The 26,947-nt window shown below is 44.1% G+C and overlaps 1 protein-coding gene across 1 annotated transcript in view; it reads right to left on the bottom strand.

The window, feature by feature from the left end:
- PDE10A (phosphodiesterase 10A) overlaps nt 1-14,088 on the bottom strand; it is a gene marked incomplete at both ends in the record, with an annotated part of 155,867 nt that extends 141,779 nt beyond the window's left edge. The window contains one exon of the mRNA XM_079550801.1: nt 13,278-14,088. Within this exon, the coding sequence (XP_079406927.1) occupies nt 13,278-14,088 (811 nt within the window). The remainder of the gene's footprint in view (nt 1-13,277) is intronic.
- Nucleotides 14,089-26,947: the final 12,859 nt, after the last annotated feature.

Here is a 26,947-nt window from a genome sequence, read left to right as displayed (position 1 = left end):
TTTGCAAAGGAGAAAAATGCAGTTAAACATAATATAAATATATATAAATATAAAGCATACTCAGAAGTCAAATATAGAAGTCAAAACTGCCTCTTGGGGCAGTTCCACTATGCTTCCTTCAAACCTGGTATTTCTCTTCCCCCGACCACTATTTTAGCAGTATTCCCATGTGTGTCCACATGTCTGAGTTAGGGTGCTTAGATGGCATGCTTCCACAAATGTTCCCCAAAAATAAAACAAATTACATTGATGGACTTTCAATCCTGAGCATTGCCCAGATGGCTGAAGGGCAAGTGAGGAGCTGCCCGTCTGTAGAACCCGAACAAAAGGTCTGTATGTTTGTTGTAATTTTCCAACTGCTATAATAACGGCACTGTTCCTTAACATAATGTTAATACTTGTCATAGACACTGTTAGAGTTAAAAAGCGCGTTGTAAGCCCAAAACACAACTTCTGATTCAGAAGAGCCCCTTTAATATACTCTGCGTGCTGCCCTTTTTACAACCTCTATTTAATGTTTTGTTTTCTTAAAACCTGCTTAAGAAAAAACCTCTCTTAAAATCGCATCTTCGTCGTAAACAGGAACTGCAGACTTGGTGAAGGAGAGGTGTTTTCCGCCATCTGTCAGACATGCACATAAGGAAAGATGAGCAGCAGAGCTGTGTAAATTACATTAGAAAAACACATCGCCACTGCCACTTTTAACACCCTCCTTTTCTCTTCATTTCCATTTTCTTTATAAACACAAAAGGCACTTTGTTCCCTTAAGCTGGTGCCAATTTACAATTCTTCAGAACGGTTATGTGAAAAACTTTAATATGATTCAAATGACAAAAAAAAAAAAAAAAAAAAGCAACTCGCAGGACTGCCAATAGTTTCAGATGAGATTGCTATGAAGCAGAAACTGTGTGCACCAGCCTCCAAAAGCAAACTGTGATAAAGAACAAAAGCTTTCACTGGTTTAACATGATTTATTCATTAGTTCAGACCACCCAATAGTGTCCTTTCAAGTTTATTTTCCTCAAACCCAAAACTAAATCAGTTTTCATTTAATTCACAAATGCAGCTAGAGATACATCACCCTCGTAAAAAAAAAAAAAAAAAAAAAAAAAATCTACTTGAAATGTTTACATGAATATACATTTGCGTGAAAGTATTCCATTCTTGTCAGCGAATCCCACTCATTTAATGAGTGTTAATGGGATTTGAGTTGCAAAAACATCTTTGGCCTAGAAAAATGAATAGCCATGAAATGACCATAAACAGAACAAATATCTTCAAGCTGTTAAACAAAACGAACTATGTTTTTATAACCAAATCATTTAATCATTTTATCCTACTGCTTTTAAACCACTTCTAGAAGTTTTCTCCAGCAAGATTTACTTTGACCACTGGGTGACTTGCCCTATGGCATACAGTGTGAGGGCTCCTCTCAAAGTAACGCCTCCTATGTTTATTATGTTGACCCACAACACCAAGGTGGATGTTGGTGGTAGGGTAGTAGAGGTTAATACACAATAAAGTAAAGTGATGTGCATTAAGCAGTGCTGCAGCAGACAGGATCGAGGTGACACTGTTTCAACTTAACAGGTTTTAGTTTTGCCTAGGAGAGGAAACAACACATTTCCATCATAAAAGTTATTACTAACAGCAGTAATACATATCAGATATTTAAACCATTTGAAGAACTTAACTATCAAATTCATGCAGCGTTACACATTTAGTCTCACCTGCTACATCAGTTAGTTAACTCCCTGCCTTAGCATAATCTACAGAGGAAGAAATTAGAAGTTTTATTGAAATCAGATTTGTCTGTGAAATATTTCAAAATAAATTCTCTCTTGTTTTGTTAAATGCTCCTCATGAATTAAAACTTCCAACACCGCATTGAGGGACCAATGTCAGGAAATCAGATCACAAAGCATGGACAATCAGGAACAACAAAAAGATCAAATGACAGAAGAAAATACCACAGCAACTGAAATCAATGACAAATCTTGCATTAAACTAAGCGGAGCTGCAATTTTGTTCTGTTTCCAGGAAACACAAATGCATTACATCAGTTGAGATGCACTTCCCATTATGATGACTCAATTGCAGAGTCCCTTGGTAAATTACACTGGAGAGGGAAGAAGCTACTGAGAACAGCACTGACCACTCCCCATGAAATGATGCTTTGTGTAAAAAACATAGTTTTGGGAATGCAAAGAAATTACAGCCATCATTAATGCAACCTCAGTACTACTGAGAGAACTAATAAACATGCAACACACACACACACTCCCTTTTAGAAGGTCAAAAGAAGCAAGACACGTGATTCTCTTAATGTCTTCAAATCCAAAATCCAGCCCTTCAAATATGTTTTGACCTCATGATCACTTCCAATCAAAACCTGACTCAATTATACACGTAGCTAACGAGTTAGCAGCTATGAAGATGAGAGATACATGAATGAAAGGCTGCTGCAAGACAATATAAGCTCTGCCCACCTTATAAAGGCAGCAGATGTTTCTTTAAGGGAAAAAGGCCAGGTAGAAAAAAGTGGTTGGAGAAAGTTAAGAGAGAAGAAAAAGATCCAGGAACATCCAGACATCAGAATAACTACCATCCAGTGAACTGCTTGGTTTTTAGAAGTTAGTGGCCTTTGTCTTTCAACTCCTTCAATTTCAACTGCTCCATCACAGGTGCAGAGATGAGCAGATTCCCAGAGTTCCAACAGATAAGCCATGCAAAGTAACTGAAAACACGAAGACATAAAATAGGAGAGCTGTACTGATTGGGTGGTACCCAAATTATGCACTGCTCCAAAAAAAAGAAAGCATTACAGCACTAAGATGACAGTATCTGTATTACAGTATTTTCCCAAAGTAATTCATAATTGCATAGCTAATTGTTTTGTTTTTAGTACAGCATTATTACCAAACAAGTATCAAATAGAAATTAACTGCTAAAAAATAAAAAAAATCCCAAAACTGAATTCAAAAGGCTCACCGAGCTGTGCATCAGCTGATACTACTGTGACCAGACTGAAGGACTCAAACTTTGCATGTAGAGCTTCCCAGCCAAAAGACAAACACTAGTAAAGGAACGTGTGTAATGTCTAGCTATAAAAGACAGGAAGCCACTGTTACCCATGTTTCCACATGCAAATGACAGTGCATATTCTGAATAGCAACACAGGAAGGGATCAGCAACCAACACACAGACTGATGATACATTACTTCACCATTACTGTATGATTTTAAACACACTCATCTATTTCTCCTTATTTTTTGCCCTTTATCCACCCTCTTCCTACAGAGATAACAATCACTTTGAAGTGTAATAGCTCTGAAGTAACTTCACAAAGATTCCTCAACTGAAGCAAAGATGCAGGTTTGAGTTATGAAACATCTATGAAAAATTTCCCTTTACAGAAGCTCTGCCTCAGTACAGCATAATACTTCACTTCTTAACCTACTGCACAATACATATATAGAAAGAGCAGATTTCAACTTCCTTACCATTTCTCCTTCCAGATGTATAAGCACCGAAAGAACTGTTGTCAAACAAGAAATTCAAAAACCCCATTTCAGAAGTGCTAGAGGAAAAGCATCTCTTGGCACTGCAGAATGGTGATTTGAATGCAAGGTTGCTAAAACAAGAATCTGCAAAGTGCTACAAGAGTGGTTCAACATAAAAAAAAAGTACACATAGCTCAATGAACAAAAACAAACAGAACATTAGTCTTGCATCCAAATCAAAGTAACAACTTCAACATCATCTTGTCAACAAGAATCGAGGTTTGTCCCAGACAAGGTTACCATCAGCAAAAAGTATCCAGTCACAGTGATGCTAGCTATGCTCACAGCATAGTCATGGCTAAAGCCACCTGAGACTATTCATGTTAAGAGATGTAGAGAAAGGACAGGCACTCCTGCATGCAGACAGATTTATGCTTTAATAAACTGTTTGGGAGTGGGGGTGGAACTCGCACAGGAACAAGGTAGATAAGCTATTAAATTACAAGTCAAACTTACAGTAAAACACCAGACAGAACAGTAAAACTTTCAGTGACCTAAGAAAATAATGGTAAAAGACACGTCTTGAGATTGTCAAACAGCACTTAGCCAGTCAGTGAAGTAACAGGAAGGCACAGAAAGTGAAGAAATAAATTAAAAGGTTATCTGTAAGTATATTCACTAAATACATAAGATTCACCAGACACCCTTTATATTGTCAATGGAAAGAGGGGAAAAAACAGTTAAGCAGAAGGAAAACATTTGTGACACTAAAAGGAAAGATTAAAAAATACTTTAAAAGCCCTAAATCTTACATTTCAATGAAATCTTAAACATCCTTGAAAATACTTCTTCAAAATGCAACAATTTGCTGAGAGATATTTACAGAGATAGTTTTTCATCTACTCAAAAAGAAACCTCTCATAGCTTTCCCTATAAGGATGAACATTTTCTTCTGTTGTAATCACATTCCTTTCAGCAATAAAAAATCTTAAATTTTTATTACCATTCCAATCTTCTTTCTGTTTCTACCCCTTTGATGCTACTGCCATAGATGGATATGCCTCTATCATATTTCTTCAGTGTAAGACAGACACTATCAACACACGCTCTTCAGTCATCCCGGTAAATGACAAACTTCATCTTCTCTTTACCCTATAAGCACTCATTTACAAACTTCCACAACTTTTAAGAAGCTCTCCAAAGCAAGAAGCTGAAAAAAAAGCACAGACAAGCTAAATACTTGCAATCAAGCAGCAAACCACATCCTCCAGCAACGGTTCCCAAGAGGACTGGGTACATCTTTCATTCAAGGCTATGTAGATGCTGTCACTGAGTCCTAAGAACAAGGTCCATAGCAACAAGATCTGCCCTAGTGCCACAAGTGGTACAAAGACTGCTTTGCTGGTCCATATGGCAATATCCATGTACAAGTACATAAATCATGCTAGAGCTGTTCTCAAGCCACAGAATGAAGGGGTATGGTGCAGCTTGTGTCCACACAGCCAATGCTTCTCCATGCAGGAGGCCAGGGGAGAAGGGCACTGTTCCCCCTGCCTTTTGGGAACGGTCACCCTTTAATTCCTCCCAGTCCTCAAGCAGACACTTAGGCACAGGTAAAGGCTGGACCAGAGAGCACACTGTAAATCAAGCAGAATGGACAGGGCTACAGCTGGAGCCCACAGTCTCTCTCTGCTTAAGAAGTTTAAGTGCTGCATACAGAGCCAAAAAAAGTCCAAAAAAGGTTTGAAAGAAACAGGCAATCTGCAAGCACATTCCTATTCCCAAGCAGCCAATGAATGTCCCTACAACACACAAGATCATCCTATTCTTCACCACAACAAGAGCTATGCCAGGAGTTGTAAAGGGAACACGCTGCTCTCTGAGACTGCAGGTCACCCATGCTTCCCAGTCTCTTTAAAGCATTTCTTAAAAGGACACCTCTAGTCCCAAGACCCTCTTTCATTCACAATCATGAACTGAAGGCCAAAGAGCTACCCTTCAGGTGAGAGTCATGAAAAGACAGCTCTCCCAGGAGTCTTCACCAATGAAAACCAATGCCTGAAGGAACAAAACAGCCAGGCACTTACAGAGAAAAGTGATTTGCTCACAATGTGAGACACAGGAGCCTGGCAGGATGAAACCTGAGTGCACTGGCTGAGGCAGTGCCTGTTTTGAGAACAGATTAGTTCAGCTTCCTGTTACATCAAACAGCAACTTTCATCAGTCCTATGTTCGCTTAAAAAAAAATAAAAAATAAAAAAATAGAAAACACTCTATTGACATCACACTTAGGGCTGGGCAGAAAGTGGCAGATTAGGAAATACTATGAGTCACTGCAAATACAGAAGACATAGGAAGAGTTTTAGAAATGCTGTGTAAAATTTAGTTTTACGGGGAAGGAAAAACAAAAAAAGAAAACAAAAAAAAAAAGATAACAGGTAATACAAACTGAACTACATCAGAACTAGAGTAATGGAGGTGGTCTGCCTTCAAACAAACAAGAAGCCACTGAAAACAAGAACACTGTAAAAATGACAGGGTAAGACAGGCAGGCTGCAGGAAGGAACAAGAGCGACACAATTCAGCAATCAAGAAGGAAACATAAGCTAAAATAAGCTGATGGGTGGACAAGAAGCTGAAAATACAGATAGAACTGAAAGAAAAAGATGCAAAGAAAGCACAGATGACAGAGCTGTGCTCCCTAAAACAAATCATTCTGGAGAAGTTTCCAAACTATCTATATATGCACGAAAGTAAAAATATAAAGAACAGTGTAAGAATGATTTCTCATAAACCTATCAGCAGTGTGTTAGGAAAAAAGATTGCTGCTGGAACACAGAGGCACACAGGAATACATTTGAAGACAATTAGAACAGAGGGTCACAGCTTCAGCAGTCTTAAGTAAATAAGGCATTATGAAAGAAATACAATCGGGAAATAAAAAATAGGCCATGAAGCAAAGTACAAAAGAACAAACAGGATACACACTTGGCCACCACGGTCCGGCTAAGCATCCTATTCTCTGAACCAGCTGAACACCCCAGTGTTGCAGAAAGTGTTCTAAGATACCTAGGGCAAAGGAAGGTGCATCTCTCCTACCAATTATGAAATTTCCCCACAGGGTGAAGCAAAGTAAACTGTATTATTAAGGTGGACATAGCAATGCTCGCCAGCAGCTAAACAAGGCTGCTATTTTGGAGGTATAGTTCAAGATGAATCAGGATAATGAGAGACACAAGCTTTCTGTACAAAGTTATTAGAACTTAGGATGAAAAAGTTTTTCTTTCCTTTAGGAACTACTTCTGGCATGACTTCAGGAGATTTTTTTTTTTTAATGCAAGTGGAAGGGTAAGAGGAAGGAAGAATGTTGGAATTATTAACAGCTGAATAAACTTTGTTAAGAGAAGTACAGCTCAACTGCACAGGAGTTTGTTGATAATACAGAAACAAGAAATCAGATCAATAAGTACTAATGAAAGCATTAAATCTTCATGGTTTCCAGATGGGAGGTGGATTAACTGGTCTTATAGATTCTGACAGTCTCTTCTTTAGGTCCCAGCATTCAAGGTGAGATTAAAACCACTGCCTCTATGTTGACATTTTTTGTTACTATTTTAATTAGAAATCACTAAAACAAGTGGAAGTTCTTCTGAAGGCAGCAAGTAATATCCAAAAGCCTTCTATCTTCTTATTCTTGAGCCAGGACTACTTTATAAAGTCCTACAAGTGACAAAACAAAAGACCCCAATATTTTACTGTTAAAAGTCTCACTCAGCTACATTAAAACTTGTTGTAAATGTGTTTTCTAATAGAATATTCAGAAGTAAAGTAAAGGAAAAAAATTTTTTTCTCCTTACTGCCAGCTATGAGATGCTCAGGATCAGGACTTCAGCAAGCTTTGTAAGGTGACAAACACTAGGAAAATTGTATATAAAAGTAATTCCAAGTAAACGAGTTCCTTGTAAGTATGTAGATGATACACTTTTCAAAAGTAGTTCATACTTCTGCCAAGATGCTCTAAGAACATAATTAGGGCACTTCTGGGTTGGAAGAAAGCATTTTCAGTCTGTACTAACAGTAATGATCAATTCATCAGTTTATGATGACAATTTAGAATTTGTTACTCAGAATGTTCCTTTTGCAAAAATAAACACCATGACAATTTTGGAACATTACTTTAATAAATCATGGCTGTGATTCTGATTCCTACCTTCTGATCTACCTCATGTGTTCAACACATCAAGACGTTGTCTGGCATTGCAGAATCCAAAGTCTTCTATTAACATCAGCCAAGTTGGTTCCTCCCACACCGATTATAACAGCTTGACAAGATGTGGCGATGAAAAACCAGGAACATGTCACTTTCTCACAAGCTTTTAAAAAGAAGGAACCAGAACAGAGGGGACAAAAATCCTGCTTGAGTCAAAAAAGAAGGGGGGAGAGGAGGGAGGGGGGGGAAAAAAATGCTATTTAAAGGAAGAGGTCAAAGCTGAGGCTTGATTTAACTCAGTTACCACATCCAACCACATCAACTCGCCACATGCCTCAAGATAAGTGAGGCTGAGCTGCAACAGCCTGCAGACTGGAGAACAAAGCGCTGGAAGGAGCTGTCAATCAGTAGGTGGCACTCTCCGAGCTCTGCCAGCACGGAGCCGGGTACCAGCACAAGTCAGGACATCGCACAGTGATGTCTGGGTCTTCAGGAGAAACATTAACAAGAAACAACGAACGACTGTTACCATACCTGACGCCCACGGGAAACGCAATGGCTTAATTTCAATGTAAGACAGCAATCCTTGTACCTGCTCTCTTAAGTTCTTGGGAATTACAGTTTCTGAGTGCAGTAAACATTCTCGGTGGATATTGCTGTACACCAGTGTATGAAAACCAGCATCTCACAAAATTATCCATTAAGATTGCCCGGGGTGCAGCCTTGTAGCTACGTACACCGATACAAGTCAAATGGGCGAATGATAAGAAGGCACTTCTCAGCATTACAAAAACGTAGCAAAATTATTTAAATTTTGCTATAGCTGTTACAACAAATGGGATATACAACCAAATATTTTGGAACAATATATCAATTGCTACTCCTCTGATCTACACACTACTGAAAATGCAGCTCACACATAAAAAAAAAAAAAAAAAAAAAAAAAAAAATCAGTTGTTTTTAAAGTTCAAATCAATATAAGAACCCACAAAAATGAAAATGTTGCACCATAAAACAGGTGTCAAATTCTTAATTCCTGCAAATAGTCTGTCTTCATTTAACCATTCTAGCTTGTTTTGTATTTTTAAATACCAATCCAAATCAACACGTGGTACTGCTCATTTGGTAAAGCAGTAAAGGAAAAGCAGATGTAGCAACAAAGTTTGAGCACAGGTACCCGTAATTGAAACGGCCAGCAGAGGGAGTATAAAAATGAAATAAAAATACAAATGGCTCTTTTTATATTTTCTTACGATCTTTGCTTTCTTTCAGAGAAATAACTTAAGAAGTGCAAAAACCCAACTTACGTGTTTTTAATACGTTCAAGTATTAAACATAATGACTGGAAAGTACAATATGCTTCCAAGCAGCACTAAAAAAAATCCAACTCGCATTAGCTCCGCCAAACTGAAAGACAAGTTTTATCACAAGCAAGATAAAACATCAATCAACAAGCTGCATAAACCATTTCCAGGTTGTAAACCCACAGACAAAGAAAATCATAGTCTTGTTTTACAAATCTAAAACGAAAGTTACGTTTCAAGAATTGAGAGACAAGTACACCTATTATAATGCAAAATCCATGTTTACGCTTCTCAGGTTCTTACTGCGTGCAGCTGATGGCTGAAACACCAATAAAAGGAGGGAAGACGGGGTGAACGGGGTGGTCGGAGGCTGAAATGAGCAGTCACACCCTTCCCAAAAGTGGTAGAGACCATGTCCTAAAGCACATGCATGCACTGTCCCGTTGGTACACCTGAAGCCAGGAGCAAGTTTACTGAACCAACCGGGCAGGCTTTCCTCCTTTCTAGGCTACAAGCACTGCATGCCCCCAGGCTGTCAGGCAAACAGTGACAGCAGAGCTGAGGAGACTACAGGACAAAGGATTAGTTATTTCATAAGTAAATTGCATGCTTCACGGACAACTATTTGTATAAATACCAAACTCACCAACACTCCCGTGCTGTGAAATGCACGCGTTTGCACAGGGTGCACTCACCTTCCACACCACTCCTGATGGTCTGCTGTATGCATGAGCCCATTCTCCCTCTAATTGGAATAGGAATGCCTCTGACTAAGATACATGGTGATGCTACACCTTCCCAACAGGCTGTTACGAAGCACCGACCTCATTGGCAGCTGCTGAACAACCTCACCACTCCAACTACACTCAGCTTTAGCCACGCTTCTCAACCAACAGAGCCAGGGGCTATTCTGTTTTCTGCATCAGCACCTGAATTTTAAGGATTGCTTAATTGCAAAACCAAACTGTCTACAAGAGATTCATTGCTGGAGATCATCAGTTGGCTAAGACAATCCTGACTGCAAGTAATAAAGACACGAACCAAAAGAAAGGATCAAGCCAAGATTTACTTTCCCATCACCTCAGGTAACAAGAATACTTTTAACTTTATTCAAACTTCCATTGCTATTTTCTCCCACAATTACAGCTATTACTGACTCTACTCTTAGTTTCACTCCATGCAGGAGTTACTGGTAACTGCAGGAAATGCTGCATTGCTAAAAGAACAGATGAACAACTCCATATAAAATATCAATGCACTGATAATACTCCCAACAAGCAGGCAGCCCCCATATTGTAAAATACTCACACAGGGTTAATGGATGAAATGTGCTACACATGTGTGGCTCACGAGATCTTCTGCGTAGAAGAAACGTGGAACATTGCCCTGGAAGCAAGACATGTCACAAAGCCCTGGTGTGCCTGACAACCTGCAGTGCCCTAGGTGTGGCAGAACATCACTAAACAATTGGCCCAGGATAGTAGACTTTCTGTATCTCCCAGAACACCATGTTATGTACAAAGTCACAGACCTGAATAAAATTAACACCACCACACACAGTTCATATAAGCCTCCGCAGCCCCATGCTTTAGTCAATCTTGAGGGGGAAAAAAAAAAGTCACACATGGTACATAATGAGTACTGCAGAATCTAAAATTTTACTTGAATCAGTAACCTGATGATGAAATCCTGCTTGAGTGTGCACAAGTCAAATGAGGTCAGGCAAGAGGAACACACCTTGAGCAACTTCATTGTTTTCTGTCTCAAAGATCCTGCTAGGTCCCTTTTAAGTCTTCCCTCCTTAAGAGCTCATCTCAGTTCCCCACAGAACTCTTCAGTTTTCCTCTGTAAAAAAATATTTTGACTTTTTTTTTTTTTTTTAATCTTTAGAGTGAAGCAGTGTATGTATATGTGTGTATGATCTGGATTCTAAAACAGTTCAAGAAACAGAAGTGATGAGATGCAGCACAGTACCTTCATTTCTCCCTATCATCTCACCTTGCAAGCAACAGTGGTCTCCCAGCTGCCCTTTAGCAGGACAGGGAACAGCACTACAAGAAGCTGGACAAATGCTTATTGTAACTGAACAGGAGGCTATCTTGTCTGACTTTCCTCCACTCCCCTTTTGACATTCTAGTTTCCTAGAGGAAATCAGATTTATGCAATCACTTGGTGAGGGCAGGAGCCTGACAGATATGTGTATGCACACACGTGGATGTCTGCCTGTCTGACCACAATGACACCTTTTCAGCCCATCAGCCAATTTCAATCACATCTGAAAGAAGAGCAGAGATAGCAGGCACTTGGGTCGTTGAAAGTTTCATGAGAACAGGCTGCAGCACACAGAGCAGTGCCTCCCCAGAGGGACGGGCTGCATATCCTATTGGATGCCAGTGAAATCCCAGTGAAAGAATCGTGCTGCTGCTCTCCTACCCACAGGAAAACCTCCAGCCAGAGGTCACAGCCAGCCAAAGATGACCAGGTTTCTTCCACTCAAGTGTTCACAGAAAAGCTTACACTGAATTTATCACTACTCTTTAAATGGTGCTCTGAATAGAGCTTTCCGTGCCTTCTTTGTCTTGATCTAGTGTAAGAGAGAACTGTTCCACACAACACACACTTCCCAGCCTGCTCTCCAGGACTGCTGATCACTAGAGCTGTGATGCAGGTGGGATTGGCACTCCACTCCTCAGAAATGGAGCACAAAAACTGGGGGCGCTTAAGGATCACTTTAGGCTTTGAAACTACCAAATATCATAGAACAAACCATAGCTTGGGTTGGAAGGGACTTCAAAGATCATCAAACTCCAGCCCTTCTGCTGTGGGCAGGGTTGCCAGCCACTAGACCAAGTACTAGATCAGATTGCTCAGGGCCCCATGCAAACTGGCCTTAAACACCTCCAGGGATGGGGCAACCACAGCCTCCCTCTCTGGACAACCTGTTCCAGCACCTCACCACTCTCTCAGTGAAAACCTTCCCTCTGACATCTAATTTAAATCTCCCCTCCTCTAGTTTAAAACCATTTCCCCTTATCCTATCTCTCTCTGCCCACATAAAACGTTGATTACCATCCTGTTTATAAAACCCCTTTAAATATTGGAAGGCCATAATGAGGTCAGCTGCAATCAGCTATTGCAGACGGTTTCAATGAGACAAAGCAGCATGCATGTGTCTATCTTTACACGCCTCCACCAGATAACAGAACAAGTACTACTGTGCTTCTTTAAAGAAGCTGTTAAGAAATAAGGCAAATAGTGAGGTCCAGCTGACACATCAGTATTTTTCCACACATCCACCAGCCCCACATAAATTTGGGAACTAAATGCGGTTTCACCTGTAGCAAAAAAGCCATGTAATAAAAGTGAGAGTGTGCCAACGTATTAAGATGCAAGTTTAGGGACACTTCAATCAATGATTTAGGAAATAGTTTAAAAAAGAAAAAGAAAGAAAGAAACAGCTGATCGTGGTCACCCCAAGCACCCAGACACGGGGAGACCAATTCACTATCACATTTATTTCGGCCCCGAGCCCACGCCAAACGCCGCAGTCGCAGCAGCTCCCGGAGCTGCCCGTCCACAGCGCACAGGCGGGTGCCCGCCCTGCGTGAGCCCCAGCCCCAGGGGCAGACTCGGGTCGAGCCCTCCGGGACAGACTAGGGGCGGGCGGCCGCGGCCCGGGCCGGCACTTTCCGAGGCGTTCCCCGAGGCCGAGCCGGCCTCACGGCCAGGGGCGCTCCGCGCGGCTCTCTGCCACGCGCCGTAGAGAAAGCGGCAGCGCCGCGCACCCCGCTCTTTCCCCGCCCGTCGCGGCCCGGGCAGCGCGGAGCCCCGCATGGTTCCTCCCCGCTCGCCGCGCTCGGCATCGCGGCCGCTTCGGGAACGCTGAGCAGCTCGCGCGTGGCGGCGAGCTGACAGAGGACGGTTCGTTGTCGCACGTTTCGCCCCTCCCGGTCCTCCGCCGCCGTTCTTCAGCCAGGTGCCTTTAGCCTAACGCTTCCCTACGGCCACCTCCGGCGGTCGGGGCGGGTCCCCGCGCCCCGCTCCGCAGTGGATGAGACGCGCGCCAGGTGCGGGGCTGCCACGCGCCCGCGGAGCTCCGGCCGAGGCCGAAGCGACGCCAGCAGGCGGCTGCCGCACGGCGCATCCCTTTGTCCGCGCATCCTCCTCGCGCCCGGCCCTTTGTGTCCCCGCTCACAAAGGAACGCGCTGCCCCGAGCCCCCCCCCTCCCTCCCCAACCGCCTCCCCGCCCCGGTACCTACTTGTGTTCAGGAAACAGTCCGTAAACCTCCTGAAGCAGCTGGCAGAATTAGATCCATCTTCCATGTCTGGCCCCGGGAGCAGGGGAGACGAGAAGGAGAAGAAGGCGCCTCGCAGCCGCCGCGCAGTCCCGCTCCCGCCGGGGCCGTCTCCTCCTCGTATCCCGTCGCCGCGGGCGGCCGCCGCTGCAGCGCCGAGGAAAGCGCAGGACCACGGGCGAGAGGCGGCCGCGGGGAGGAGGAGCCGCGGATGGTGCTGCCGGGGGCCGGCGGCCGCGGAGCGGAACAGCGAGCCCTGGATGGAGGGAGAAGAGAAGAGTCTCCTCCTGCCGCCGCCGCCGCCTGGATGGGCGATCAAGTGAGCCGCCGCCGCTCCGCCAGCATCTCTTCCTCCTCCTCCTCCTTCCCTCCCTTGGAGACTCGTGAGGTTAAAGGAAGACGAGGAGGGGAAACGAGGAGGCGGCGGCAAGAAGTAAAACGAAGATGGAGAAGCGGAGGAGAAGGAGGGGATTGGAGCGCGGAGAGGAGCCGCCGCCGCTGCGGGGCCGATGCGGGCGGAGGCGGCGGGGGCAGTCCCTGCAGCGCGGCTCCCGCTGCTGCTGCCGGCGGCGGCTGTCAGGAGTAGAGCGAGGGAGCTGCGGGCAACCGAGCTGCCTCCGGGCGCGGGGGGGGGAGGAGACCCGCCACTGCCTCCACCTCCGCCGCCCCGGCCATGAGAGTGGGGCGGGCGGCGGCCGGAGCCGGGCTTTTCCCCGGGCGCCGCAGCCAGGGGGGCCGGGGGGCGGGATGAGAGCCGCTCCTCGGGGTTGGACATGCTTCCGCCCGGCCCTCCCTTGCGCGGCAGTTTAAGGCAGGACGCCGGAGAGGCGGCGCAGCGCCGGGAACGGGAGAAGCCGAGAGAGGACGGAACGCAGCGAGAGGCGGCCGCCGCCTCTCGGCCCTCGGCTCCCTCGCAGCGGCCCCGAGCACGGTCTCCTCCGCAGCGCGGTTCCTGCCCCCGAGAGCTCACATCCCGGTCCCCCTTTAGGCCGGAGGGGGACGCGGCGCCGCCGAGCGCGAAGCGGTTCCGATCCCCTTTTTTAAAGTCCTCCGGTCCTCATGCTCCCACCTTACACGCAGAGCCAAAGGAAAAAAAAAAAAAAAAAAAGCGATCCGCGTTTCCTTCCAGCGGTGCCACCGCTGCCCCGTACGTGCGTGCGCGGCTGCGGGCGGCAGCGAGAAGCGCCGCAGTGTCGCCGCCAGCCCCGGCCGCCGGAGAACGCCCACTGGCGGAGCGAGCGCTCCCGGGCCGCCCCTCAGCTCCAAGCTTCAACGCTTACCTACAGGCAGCGCGGGAGGGACGCCGGGCAGAGACCCTCCCTATGCGGCCTCGCTATTTCAAATAGCTTCTCTTAGGCTAGAGGCAGACCCCTGCGGCGGGGAGCGGACCCCATTTTCTGTGGGGCTGCAAAACCCATCCTACGCAGAGCGGCACGGCCGCCCCCGACGTCACTCACCGCACGCTCCTGTCACCCTCCGGAGCACTCTGGCGCTGCCCGCCGCCACCCCTCATCCCGCCCTGCCCCACGGGCAGAGGCACTACTCTAACCCTCGGCCTCGCCGCCGGCTTCGCACTCCGCTGGCGAGCAGACTCGCCGTGCCGGCGGGGGATCCGTGCACGGGAGGTGCCGACCGCCCCGCCTCACGCCGCCAGTCGCGGCCCTCGAGCTGGCGGCACGGCGCCCCGGCGGGTCTCACCCCGCAGCGCTCAGAGGGAAGGGCGGCCATGGGACCGCCGGCCCGAGGGGAAGCCGAGGGGTGGCCCGAAACGGCGCCGGGCCGAGGGCCGCGCCTGGAGCCTCCATCGCCCGGATTTCGTTGTCGACCCAAAGCCGCCGCGCACTGCGCGCCGGCCGCGGCCGGGAGCCCGAAGAGCGAGTTACCTGGGCAGGTGCTCGGCCTCGCCCCGCTCAGCCCCGTTTCCTGCTGTGCCTGCGGGTCTTTAGGAGCCGTTGTTCCGCTGACGGGGCGCAGAGCCGCGAGCGGCCAACGGCCGTCCCAAGGCAACACTCTATCGCTCACCTGCGAGCCGTGCCGGGACTCTCCGGCCACGCGGCGTACGCGCAGCGCAGCGCAGCGCGGCTCAGTTCAAAACGGCGGAACCGACCCAGAGAAACGGCGGTGGCCGCGCGGGGCGTCCCGGCCAGCGAGTGCCGGCGGAGGGAAGCGGGCAGGGGCTGGCAACTTCGCGAGAGGGGTGGGCGGGGGGGCGCGAGCCGCTAACGCCGTTGCAAATGCGAGCGGCGGGGATGTTCGTTGTACAGTCGGCAGCACAGCATCCGCCGCAAGCGGGACAAGTTTCTTTTCGCGCTGTTGTGTCTGGCGGAGGGCGGGAGCTCCGCGCCACTCCGGCGCTGATGTCTGCGCTCAGCGGCGCCGCGTCCCGCTCCACCGTCCCGCTGCTGGTGACACGCGGCGATCGCGGACGCTCCTACCTCAGGAGCACCGCCGCTTAAGCCTCGGTTCGGACACGTTACCGTTTCGGGAGCTCTGTCGGCGGCGGCACGCGCACTGATATCAAAGTTTGGAGCACGCAGTGCTGTTAATGGGGAAGGCTGCAAAAGAAGATGCCGCTCTAAAAGTAGTAGCACCTTCGAATTAAAAAGCGTTTTCAGCTCGTTGCGCGTTACTTATCCGCGAGAAAATAATCCGCGCAGTTCGAAAAGGGTTCAAAACGCCAGAACTGATCAAAGACTCATTACAGACCTGAAAAGACCAAACAGAAAAGCTTAAGGAGGTCAGGTTTGGCTGAACTGCTCTCTTCAATACGGTTCTTACAACCGCCTGTTGCCTACAAATCCCGACCTGAAACGGAAAGGAGTCGCATCTGCCTCTGCGGTGCGTTTTGTTTCAGTACACGTAACATTATCCAGGCAGTTCAATAGCCTCAGTTTCAGCGATCTGCTTTTGGGAGATGCTTTTATTTCTTTAAATGCAGCCAGTATTCACCTGCTTGACGTAGCCAACTTTCCCTGACTGCCGCGGGACTGGTGGAGACCCAAAAAATACTGGAGTTCTCCGAGAAGAAGCGCAGCTGATAGGAACAGAACTTCAACGAGCTGGACCCGGTCGGATCCGCCTGTCCCCGGAGCAATTAACAGCTCCTGCTTTGTTATTACTAGAAAAACTTCCAATGTTACAACTGAAATAGACAGACTGAAGAGAAAAAAAAAAAAAAAAAAAAAAAAAAAAAAAAAAGCAAAAAAAAAAAAAAAAAAAAAAAGCGAGGACTATTCACCTGAAGGAGAGAAAGCTGCTCCTTCACACAGATTAGTCCCAAATTGTTTTACCGTCAACACCAAATTGCTGAAACTTTACATTGTCAGTTTATAATTGTAGGAATCGTGTTTGGCTATGCTAATTTATGCTAACTTCCCCTACTGCTAGTCACCCAAACTGCAGTTGTTCAAATACCACTGCCTGACACGGGATAGCTGCATATTTATATAGATAATGTGGATTTTTCATGTATAAATACGTATGCGCATATTCAACAAACCAGGCAGAACACGCGGAGGTTTGTAAGGAATTCAGTCTCCCAGACAAACAGCTTTCAGGCTAAGGGCTTATTTGCTACCTGCTCGTTCCATTGCCATTCATCAGCCACTGCCAATCGCATCTGATCGCTCACCTGCTTCTCGGCGAGGCAAGGGAAAGCAGTTACGTAAGAAACATCAGATGACAATGAAAACTTTTTCTGGGGGGATATATGTGTGTACCTTTGTAAAATATGTCGATTTTCAGACAGCCAACTGTTTGGGAGCAAAGTAGCAGCGAACCACGTGTGCCCGTTCCCCAGCGCGTCTGTAAGTCGGAGCTCCGTCGCTCCGGGCGTAACAGCGCGCAGCCCCGCGGAGCGCCGCCGTCCCCGGAGCAGCTGCGGTGCTGACCGTGAGGGCGGTCATGGACCGGGAGAGTCGCAGCGACTCCAACAGGAGGGTTTGCTCTGGTTTGCTACATCATCCCATAAATGGATTTTTTTAAACTCTGAAACACAAATAAATGCAAATTAGTGCACTTTCATGCGTCCGCTTGCGTTAGATGCGAGGGCTCTGTTATCAGTGAGTCATGTGAGGGAGCGAGTGGGAAGAAGTCTTTATACTTGAGTTCTTCAAGGAAGCATCACGGGGGTTCAGAAGTCGGAGCTCCCACTGAAGCCATCAGGAGTAGTAGATCACATTGTATACACAAGAAAAGGCCCGTCCGAAAAGCAGCAAATAAGCCCGTTTGGCAATAATTTGGCAATATTGATCAAAATACTCTCGGGAAAACATTATTAAAAAGTTGAATTATAACAGTAGCTGCTTGGTATTAAATTCAGCTTAAAAACAAACACCTATCCCTTCCAGTTCTGATACATTTCAAGAATGGCAGTGACTCGTCTTTTATCCGGTCCCACTCTTTTGCCTGGTAAATCCTCTTATCTCACTCTTCATCCTTACATCCTGAGAGTTCCCTCTACGATGCATGATCAATTCCTTGGGGAAAAAAAAATAATAATAAGGAAGAAGGGACATTATGGGGAAGGGGAGTTCAGAAAAATCTGGGATAACAGCACTGCAGATGACAGAACCAACCACCTGAACACAGAAAAGACAGAAGTAACTGTAATTAAATACATAAAGGGGAACCTGTTGGAAAAGGGGGGAGGCTGCAAACTGGAGAGGAAGCTAAAACACAGACTCCAGAGCTGAGTAAAGACCCACATTAAGTCCCTAACTGAAAAGTCCTGTGCAAGTTGATAAAAATAACTGCATTTTTTCTTAAGCATTTTCAGCTAAATGATCTCATAGAATACAGCAATTACTACCCAGTTACTGAACTGCTATCACAACTAGGAAGCCTGCAGAAAAGACATTGTTCCCTAGTCTCATTCTATAAGTCTTTAGAGTAATTTCTATAAAACCCTATTTTAAAGGAGACTGTTTGTGCAAATAATTATTCTTAAATATCATAGGCAAGGAGTAAGCATGTTGTAGAGTATGTGCCAGCTGTTTTCTATGATTCCTGCAGGTATTCCTACAAGCCACCAGTTTCCCTATTAACTGAGAGTGGGGCTGCAGTGCTGGGAGTGCCAGCAGCCATTTTGGAACTGCAATTAATTAATGCAGCAAATCAGAACTGTGAAGTTCCTAAGAAGTCCAGGTCTGTTCAGAGATAACTGACATGCAGAAAGTTTCCCTACAAGTGATACAATACGTGATGGATGAGGGGTTAGCGCCTCACCTCAGTTAATAAAGCTGAAGATCATGTTAATAATTGAAAATCATGTCTTTTTCCTGGCCTTTTTTTTTGTTGTTGTTGTTTTTGTTTGTTTGTTTGTTTGTTTGTTTTTAGGAAGACACAAAACCATGCACAATATTCAGAGTTTGTTTTGTTTTTCAGGGAAAAAATGCATGACTTTTTAATCTGGAAACTTTGAGGTAGACATAATGCGATATATTTAATTAAGAAAATGCAGAATATATTTTAATTTTAAAAGAAGAAAAGCTTGTGTTAATGCACAGAGGGAGCTATTTATGCTTTACTTTCCTACCAACGTACGTGGATTTGATTCCTATGAAAGGCTAAGCGAGTAGCTAAAGAGAACCTAATGATGCTATCAACCATTTTGTGCTGTTCAACGCAGTACAAAGATCAGATATTTATTGGTTTTATTACAGGCTGTTCAGTACAGCAAACAGCTGTTTGGGTTCAAGCTACTTTGTTAAAGCATAGAAGAAACAACCAACAAAACTGCTATCTAAATAAATTAAACCTTCAACAGTAGCTGTTGTTACAAATGATACATTATAAACCAAAAGCATCATAAACACTGCAAGCTCTTTGCTCTAAAGATGATCATTTGAGCCATCATTTGAGCCCTGCACAACAGGATCCTGGCTTGGGACCAGGGCCTCTTAGGTAATAATGAAACACAAGCAGCAAAGGACGTAACAGTTGGCATGGTAGACAACAGCACTGTTGTTACCTAATAATATTAGAATAGCCATTTTTATTGCAACTAGAATAAATAAGGTTATCAGGATTTCTGTAATTGCACTTATTTCTATATAGAAATCTCCCAGAGTTAATGTCTGATTGAAGAATGTAGTTACAATTTGCTATCTGCTAGAGAAATAATAAGTAATTCCAGTCCTGTGTTTAATCAGTAAATAAAATTTCTAACCTTTACATGAATTAAAGTTGCTTTAAATGAACAAACTTACAGGGGAAAGAATTGTTACTGCCAATCTACCTTTTGTTCCTCCATCTTAAGATTAGCTAGCACAGAACACAGATTGTATGCTGCTATTGGTACAATAGGGATGCCAGCCATGTCCTACAACTCACTTTCTCAAAATTTTCCAGACTTTTTTCTCTGACACAATTTGCAGGCAAACTCTTTGGCAGAACGTGCAGCATCAGCATTAGGCTTAACCTAAACTACAGCTGATTCCTTTCTGATATCAAGAGCAGGTGGGGAAAAAAAAAAAAAAAAATGGAGGCTGAGCCCAACCTTTAGAATTACCTATAGGGATATAAAATTTCTGATGAATTTAGGCATCCTGTTGTGACTTTTGAGCATGGATCAGAGGAAAACAAGTTTCTCTTTTTTGAACAATAGCCCCTCCTTTTCACTGTAATTCCTCCTTTGTTTTCTACTTTCTGACACATCTGATTTCTCTCTGTTGCAGTAACTACCATTTTCCCCTCTGGGAAGAGCAGGAATTTTACTCTTTCCCATCTGTTAAAAAGGTCAATCCTGAAACTGTGTCTGTCAATAGTGAAATGCAGTCATTAACCTTCAGAGTTAATACTCCGATGTGACAAAAAAACGTCAAGAAACACACACCTCTAGAAACCATGAGCTATTTAACGTGTTTCAATCCATGCCTTGTTACCTGTGCAGTCCTGAAATATAGAGCATTTGCCTATGAAATGAATGAAATCTCCCCTGTGTGGGCTCTTAGACCAGTGCTGCAGTAACATGCATTCACCCCACGCTATGAGCAGGTTGGTTACATCGAGAAAGTTTAGTATTTAAGTAACTTTTCTCTATCCCATCCTCACTTTATGCATCAACAAATTCAGCTCAACTTACCTCCCTGCTGCAGCACACATACACACACTATGAATATATTCCTGCTGTCTTTATACCCCACACCGGAACATACTTGCTGTCTTTTTATTACCTGTTATCGCACCCGCAGGTGCTTTCTCAATCCCCCTTTCCCTCTCACCCCCCACTCCAAAATAGCCATGAAATAAAAGCAGCACGAATGATTTATTTATTAATCTTCTTTGAAATAGAACTAAAGCTGAATTCAGTCAGTATATTTACAACAGTTCTGTTCGGGCTAGGGAGCTGGTTAGTCCTGCTAGCCAGACAGGTTTGGGATTTTAGAAGATATTGTCTGTAGAAATTAAACACAAAGTAGCAGTGTACTGCAAAATACTGCAACCACATTTAGATAGAACAGACCTGAGTATGTAGCAGATTTTTTGCAAATTGTTTGAACTGATCATTTAAATTTCTTTTTTCCCTCTTTTAACTGCACCTTAAAGATAAAAGCAGAAGAGAAATCACAGTGCATCACACTCCACACTGCCTTATCCCTAGCTCAGCTTCCTCTTGCTGGATCCAGCCTGCAGGGATGTAATCGGGGCACCTGCCTGGCTGTTTTCAAGACAAAGCAGTGATATGGTTCCCACCTAATCACAGAACTCAGAATCCCTGAACTGAGGCAACTTTTGGAAAGCCCTCAGGTTTGTAGTCTCTAAGAGCAGAAAAAAAATAAATCACAGCATAGTCCCAGCACCCCAATTACGTCAGACCACTTCTGCATCTGATCTGGTTCATGCATACACAGATATATTTATCTATCATTACGTATTTTAAGTACAGATTGACATCCAGACTAAACAAGACGTTAATGTAGGAGCAACTCGGTGTTTATTTCTGGTGAAAGGGTTCCTTTGTGAGACCACAAACCTCTCATTTAACCTAGAGCTCTATGTGGGGTTTTTCATCTATGGTTACTCTAACTTAAGTTGTGGCTTAACTGCATGTGGCTTCACTATATAGAATCTAAAGGATTTTTTCAGAAAAGCAGAATTTTAGCTGCCAGTAGCTTTTGTTGCCTGTAAGTTTTCCTGCCTGTGGCTTTGCACAGCACAGACTCAAACTTGGAAGCCTTTGGCTCACCTACAAAACCATAGGAGTTGAATTCCTAGCTGTTTCAGCTCTGTGGAGCTCCAAAATAGCGGGCTACCATTAATACAACTATAACAGATCTGTGAGACAAGGATTTAACTGAAGGCAAAGGAAGCAACAGGAGCCTTTAAGGAGGAAAGGAAACAAATAGGAGACAACCAGTCAGGACTTCTGTGGGAGAAGCCTCATGGAAAGCAAACTCAGTGTCTCCGTGCCTTGAGAGCAGGCCATGACTGCAGGCATCACAGCCTGGAGCCCACTCTCTGCTCCAGGCCTGGAATGTCCTGAGCCAGTGGCCTGACAGCGATCTGCACTCATCAGCCACTCTGCTTCCAACACACCAGCAAAATGTCATTTAGTCTTATTCTTTCTCCTCCTCATTTCCAGCCAGAATAAATGTACAGTCATTTCTCTTGGACCAGCTTTTTCTTCTAGCTTTCAATATCTCTTCTGTCTCCTTGACATTTAGTATTTAAAGGGAGCAATAATATCTTCCTCAGACTTCATTTTCTTTGATTAATCAAGGCAAATCTTTTAGCTTATCCATATAACAGTAACTCCAGTTTCCTGGCCATCCTAGTAGCCCTACTCCACTCTTTTTCCCCCTAGCATTTATTTTTCCTCACCACAGCTGACAACAAGACATGCTGTGGATGGACTCTCTCACTAAGCTAAGGTGGCTTAAGTGCTTCCCCAGTTCTAGAAAGAAAAATTGCCTGATATACCGTGGAGGTATATATATAGTGTGTGTGAGGGCGGTCATTCTGTGATGAATTCATGAGAACTTTCTTTTGGTTGTTTCTAACCGGTGAGCTCAGAGCCAAAATTCTCATGGGTCCGTAGGTAAATTATTTTGCTCTTTGTTCTACTACATTTCATCCCACTTCTGTTAACACCGGCTTCAGAGTTCTCTGAATTGTTCCAAAATCTGCTCCAGTTCCCTTCTATGCAGACAATAGCCTCTCAAATTTTATAATCAAGAAATTCTGCTGGCACACCCTTATTTGCATGCAGGAAAGAAAGAATGAAACTAGCTCAGTCCCCAGACAAATTCTTGCTAAATTCAATTCATAACCTTCCTTATGTCAGCACTGCAATTCCTGTCCCTTTAGCTGTAAGCACTTAACATTATTCATAGGTAATCTAAAACCCTCAAAGTTCCTGCTGACTTGCAAGGCAGTGCCTGATACCTCTGCAGAACAGGTAAGTGTTGCTCACGAACACTGTTTTTACAGGGAAAACACAACAGTTTTTCCCTGAAGTTACTCAGAAAGATTTTTAAAAGAGCTCTAAAACACAGCTGAAAGAATGAAATGCAAATATTCCAGTTCCCCCTCTACTCCTCTGCCTGCAGCATCACCCTCTGTTTTCTCATCCATCATATGTATGAGGAAAGAGTCCAGGCTGAGGCTGGCCTTAGGCAGAAGCAAAGTAAGCACATCCCCAAAGCTGCAGACTGCTGGAGGCCACCTGGCTGCCTGCTCTGCCCTTCCAGGAAGGCAAGCAGACGAGCTCTGCAGGCCGGGTAGCCACCCAAGCAGCACAGCCTCAGCTCTCTGCCTAAGAAGCCTCCCGCTGCTTCAGTCGCTGAGGGGATGATCACAATGCATGGCTCGTCCTTACTGCCTGCTGTCATTCTCTTTCAAGGAAAACAAATTCGTGCTCTCCTTTGTTTTCTCTCTTCCCATGGTCATTTTTTCTGTGTTACACATGACACTAAACAGTTTTTAAAACAAACCCTCAGATCCAACAGAAGTCTAATTTCTCAAGTCCACACAGCGCTGAGATCAAACTATCCCTCCTCAGCTATGAACCAGCAGCCTTGTATGCAAGTCCCCTCTACAGAACATTCAATTACAAAGAACGTAAATTACTCAATTTAATCTGAGAAGAGATTGAGAAACTTCAAGCAACTGTAACTGAACTGTTGTTTGAAGAAAGAAACCTCTTGATTTGTTTGCCTGTTCATAGGATAGTAAAGCAGCCCCCACCTCCCTGGCTGTACATACCTTTTTGAAGTGCAAGATTGTTCTCTGTAATCAGATACCTGTCTTGTCCTGAGCATAGAAGGATGATTGACACTTAGAGATTAGTGTCAATATTAACAGCTTTCAATGAGATTGTTGCAGCATGTTGCCAAGTGAAAATATTTGATCTGAGCTCTGTGGAAGCATGGTGCACAGTTTGATGTGTTTCCAAAGTTTTTCTTAGAGTTTTCCAATGTTTGAGTTTCAGACACCAATATGAATGCATCTGACAAGGCAGCAGCTGCTATAGTTGCACTGACCCATACCCATACTCTGCTTTGGGATACTGCTGACTCGATCACAGCAGGATTTATTTAAGCTTTTACCTGAACACTGTGTCAGATTAGGTTTTTCAAAAGACGTTTTGAAATGGCTGTTGTTTTGCATTAAATAATAATGCAATAAATAAAAAAAAAAAATAAAATTGAAGAGGAGGAGAGGGGAGGGAAAGGGAGGAGAAGGGAGGGGAGGAAAAGGTGATCTACGTTATCATTTTTCCATGAAAATCAGCACAGGTAAGTTTCTGCAAAGATGTTTCTCTACAGAAAAGAGTTTTTGGTATGTAGCCCATACCATTTCCTCCACCCTATAGTACTTCGAGGAAATGCAAGAATAAATGTAGGAAGGAATGTAAAAGAACTGGAAATCTGATGTATGGAAGTATACAAAGAAGAAAGGAAAACAGATGTGTTATCAGATGGCAGGCTAAAAATCAGAAGGAAGGGAAATGTAGAGAAATGTAATGGAAAAATAAGTGGGGTCACCATCCTGGAGCTTTAGGGAACTCTGGGGAAGACCTGGGAAAGAATGCAGTCTTTATTTGCAAAGCAGAATTTTTATAGCTTTTCAGCCTGCAGTTATCATAAGTCTTACAACACCTGTGCAGTAGATTCAGGCAATCAGAAATATGATTGTCTTCAAGCCCATAAAAAAGTATTCTTGATGAGAAGTTTAAGCTGAACAGTAATACTTCACTCCTTCATCCACGAAAAAGATGAGTTCTCACTATGCCTGAAACCCTGTGCCTGCTTTGTGCCAGAAGCCATGCACTTCAATGGATTCAGTAATTTCCACCACAACAAAAGAGTCAGATTGCCCGGTTTTGGCCTTTCCTTCCAGCCCTTCCCTTGCCTACCTGCCTTTTTCGCTCCTTGTAATATTCCATTTTTCAAATGTTTCCAAGCCTCTCCAGCTGTGGCTCACAGGGATCTGAGTGAGATGAGGCTCTTTCCTTCTACTGCAAAATCCACTGAAAGTTATTTGCATTGTGCTGCAGGCAAGTTACTTGCTAAAGTTACATGGGGAAAGCAGGAGATATGCTGCACACTGAACACTGGTGGCTGGGGGAAGTTCAGGAGTCCCCTTGCAGGTAACCATGTTAGAATTGCATGAAATGAGCAGTAATAAAGGATTTTAAGCCCACCAATCCAATTAGATGAATGCAGCAGATGGAAAATCACTCACAAAACTAGCAAGACTGTCATATTTTGCTGTTTCTTCAACATGTGCCTTCCAAGCATGTTTGAAAACAAAACGAAACAAAACAAAACAAAGCAAAATCTTCAGAAGGACAGAGAAAGCAGAATTACAACTGGGCTTTTCACATATGAGACCAAAACAAACTACCCACATTCAGAGACTCAGTTTTTACCACCTTAGGTACATTTTTCAAGTCCTGTATTAACTGCTGAACAAAAGGGATTTCTTTAGAGTTCTTTACAATAAGTATCTTTCCACAAGAAAACCGACTGGAACAAAATGAAGAGATGCTGCATGAAAGACAATTTATACTTAAAACACTGCAAAAAAAAAAAAAAAAAAAAAAAGTTTAAGGTTCTTTGTTCCCTAGTATCCCTGTCTGAGTAGGTAATTCATCAACAGTTACGATGGGAATAATTATGATCTTGCAAATACCTTCAAAACCATTATGTCCTGCCGTTTGGGAAATATTTTGCCTATTTGGAAAAAGCTTTTTTGAATTTTCTTATTTGTGGCATCATTTTTGTATTGCACTTCCCAGAAGAACCCAGTGGAATGGGCTTTTAACTCTACTGGTACACAATTACGATTGCACTTTTGTTAGAGGTCTGCATATTCCAAGCACAAACACTGTCCATCCTCAGCTGACAGGTCATGTCAGCCCACATTAAATCTTTGGAACATTTTGTTCTTATGTGTTTAAGGACTCTGTGAACACTTGGTACATTCAAATGGCTATTTGAATAACTCAATAATTAACACTAAATACTGAGGCGTAACTAAGCACTTGTGCATGGTAATTGTACCTGGTTGTTTTCAGAGTATGCCGTATACTTGATAGCAAAAACAGTTTGCTTCTTTTCCAGAAATGTTAAAAATGTATAACTGGTTAAAAATGTTTAGAATATGCAATGTGTAACCATGCTGCTGGAATCACTGGTATTTTAAAAATGAAATGTTTATACACAGCTAATGAGGTTAAGCTGGAAACCAAAAAAGAAATTTGCTTAAGATTCAGAATGTGGGCTGGCACTTCAGTGAATGAGGCTATGAAAAATCCCATAAACAGTTCATTTCTCAGGTTCACTCAGATTCCTCACAGATTCTCCCAAAATTTCTATGACCAGACCCGTTCAAAACAGCAAGACCACTAGGCAGCATTATCTGGAATGGATTCTGTTATATCTTTAGCAAACCTAGATTCTGAGAAGCAAAAAATTACTGTGGAAAAGAGGGATGCATGGTTTAGCCAAAGCAACGGAGCATTTGATATGAAAAAGAAATTCTGATGAATAAAAGTTGAATAAGGACTTCTGATAATGGCCTGCATTACCATGAACGCACTGCATACCAAAACAGTACCTAGCTGAACAGTTGGTTTAACTTGTTCTCTGGGATATAACAGCAACTAAGAGTAGGAAGTGATCTAAATATATTAGTGTTCATATGTTAGCAATAGTATTTTTGCAAACATGGAAATACTGTCAGAAAGTAGAGAGCAAAGCATGCAGCATAACTGTAGTGGTTGCCAAATGTCTCTATCCTGTACTGTTAGAAACTTTGAAATCTGCCAGTTCCCAAATGGCTTTTGGACACCAATTTCCTCCCTCGCTGCCTCACTCCTTCATCTGCCCCCAGTAAATCAGTTCTGTCTCTCAGCAATGTGAATCACAAACCAAATGCACTCTGAATCACCCCAAGACTCATCCAAAAGGTAATTCCCTGAGCAACAATGAATTTGATGTGGTGATTGCAAACAACATCTACGTGGCTGGGGTGCACAGAGCTGTACGTTACCATCAGGCAGCTATGGCCACCAAGGCCAGCTGAGTTCCCTTGGGAGAAGCACTCCACCTTTCAGAAAGTTCATGTTTCCTCCAGAATTTCTACTCCAAAATGAATACATGAAAGAAAGAAAGACAGACAGGCAG

Source organism: Tetrao urogallus (assembly GCF_951394365.1).
Source record: "Tetrao urogallus genome assembly, chromosome: 2".
NCBI classification, from domain to species: Eukaryota; Metazoa; Chordata; class Aves; order Galliformes; family Phasianidae; genus Tetrao; species Tetrao urogallus.
Note: the sequence above shows the minus strand (reverse complement) of the source record. Positions and strands in the feature narration are given on the sequence as shown.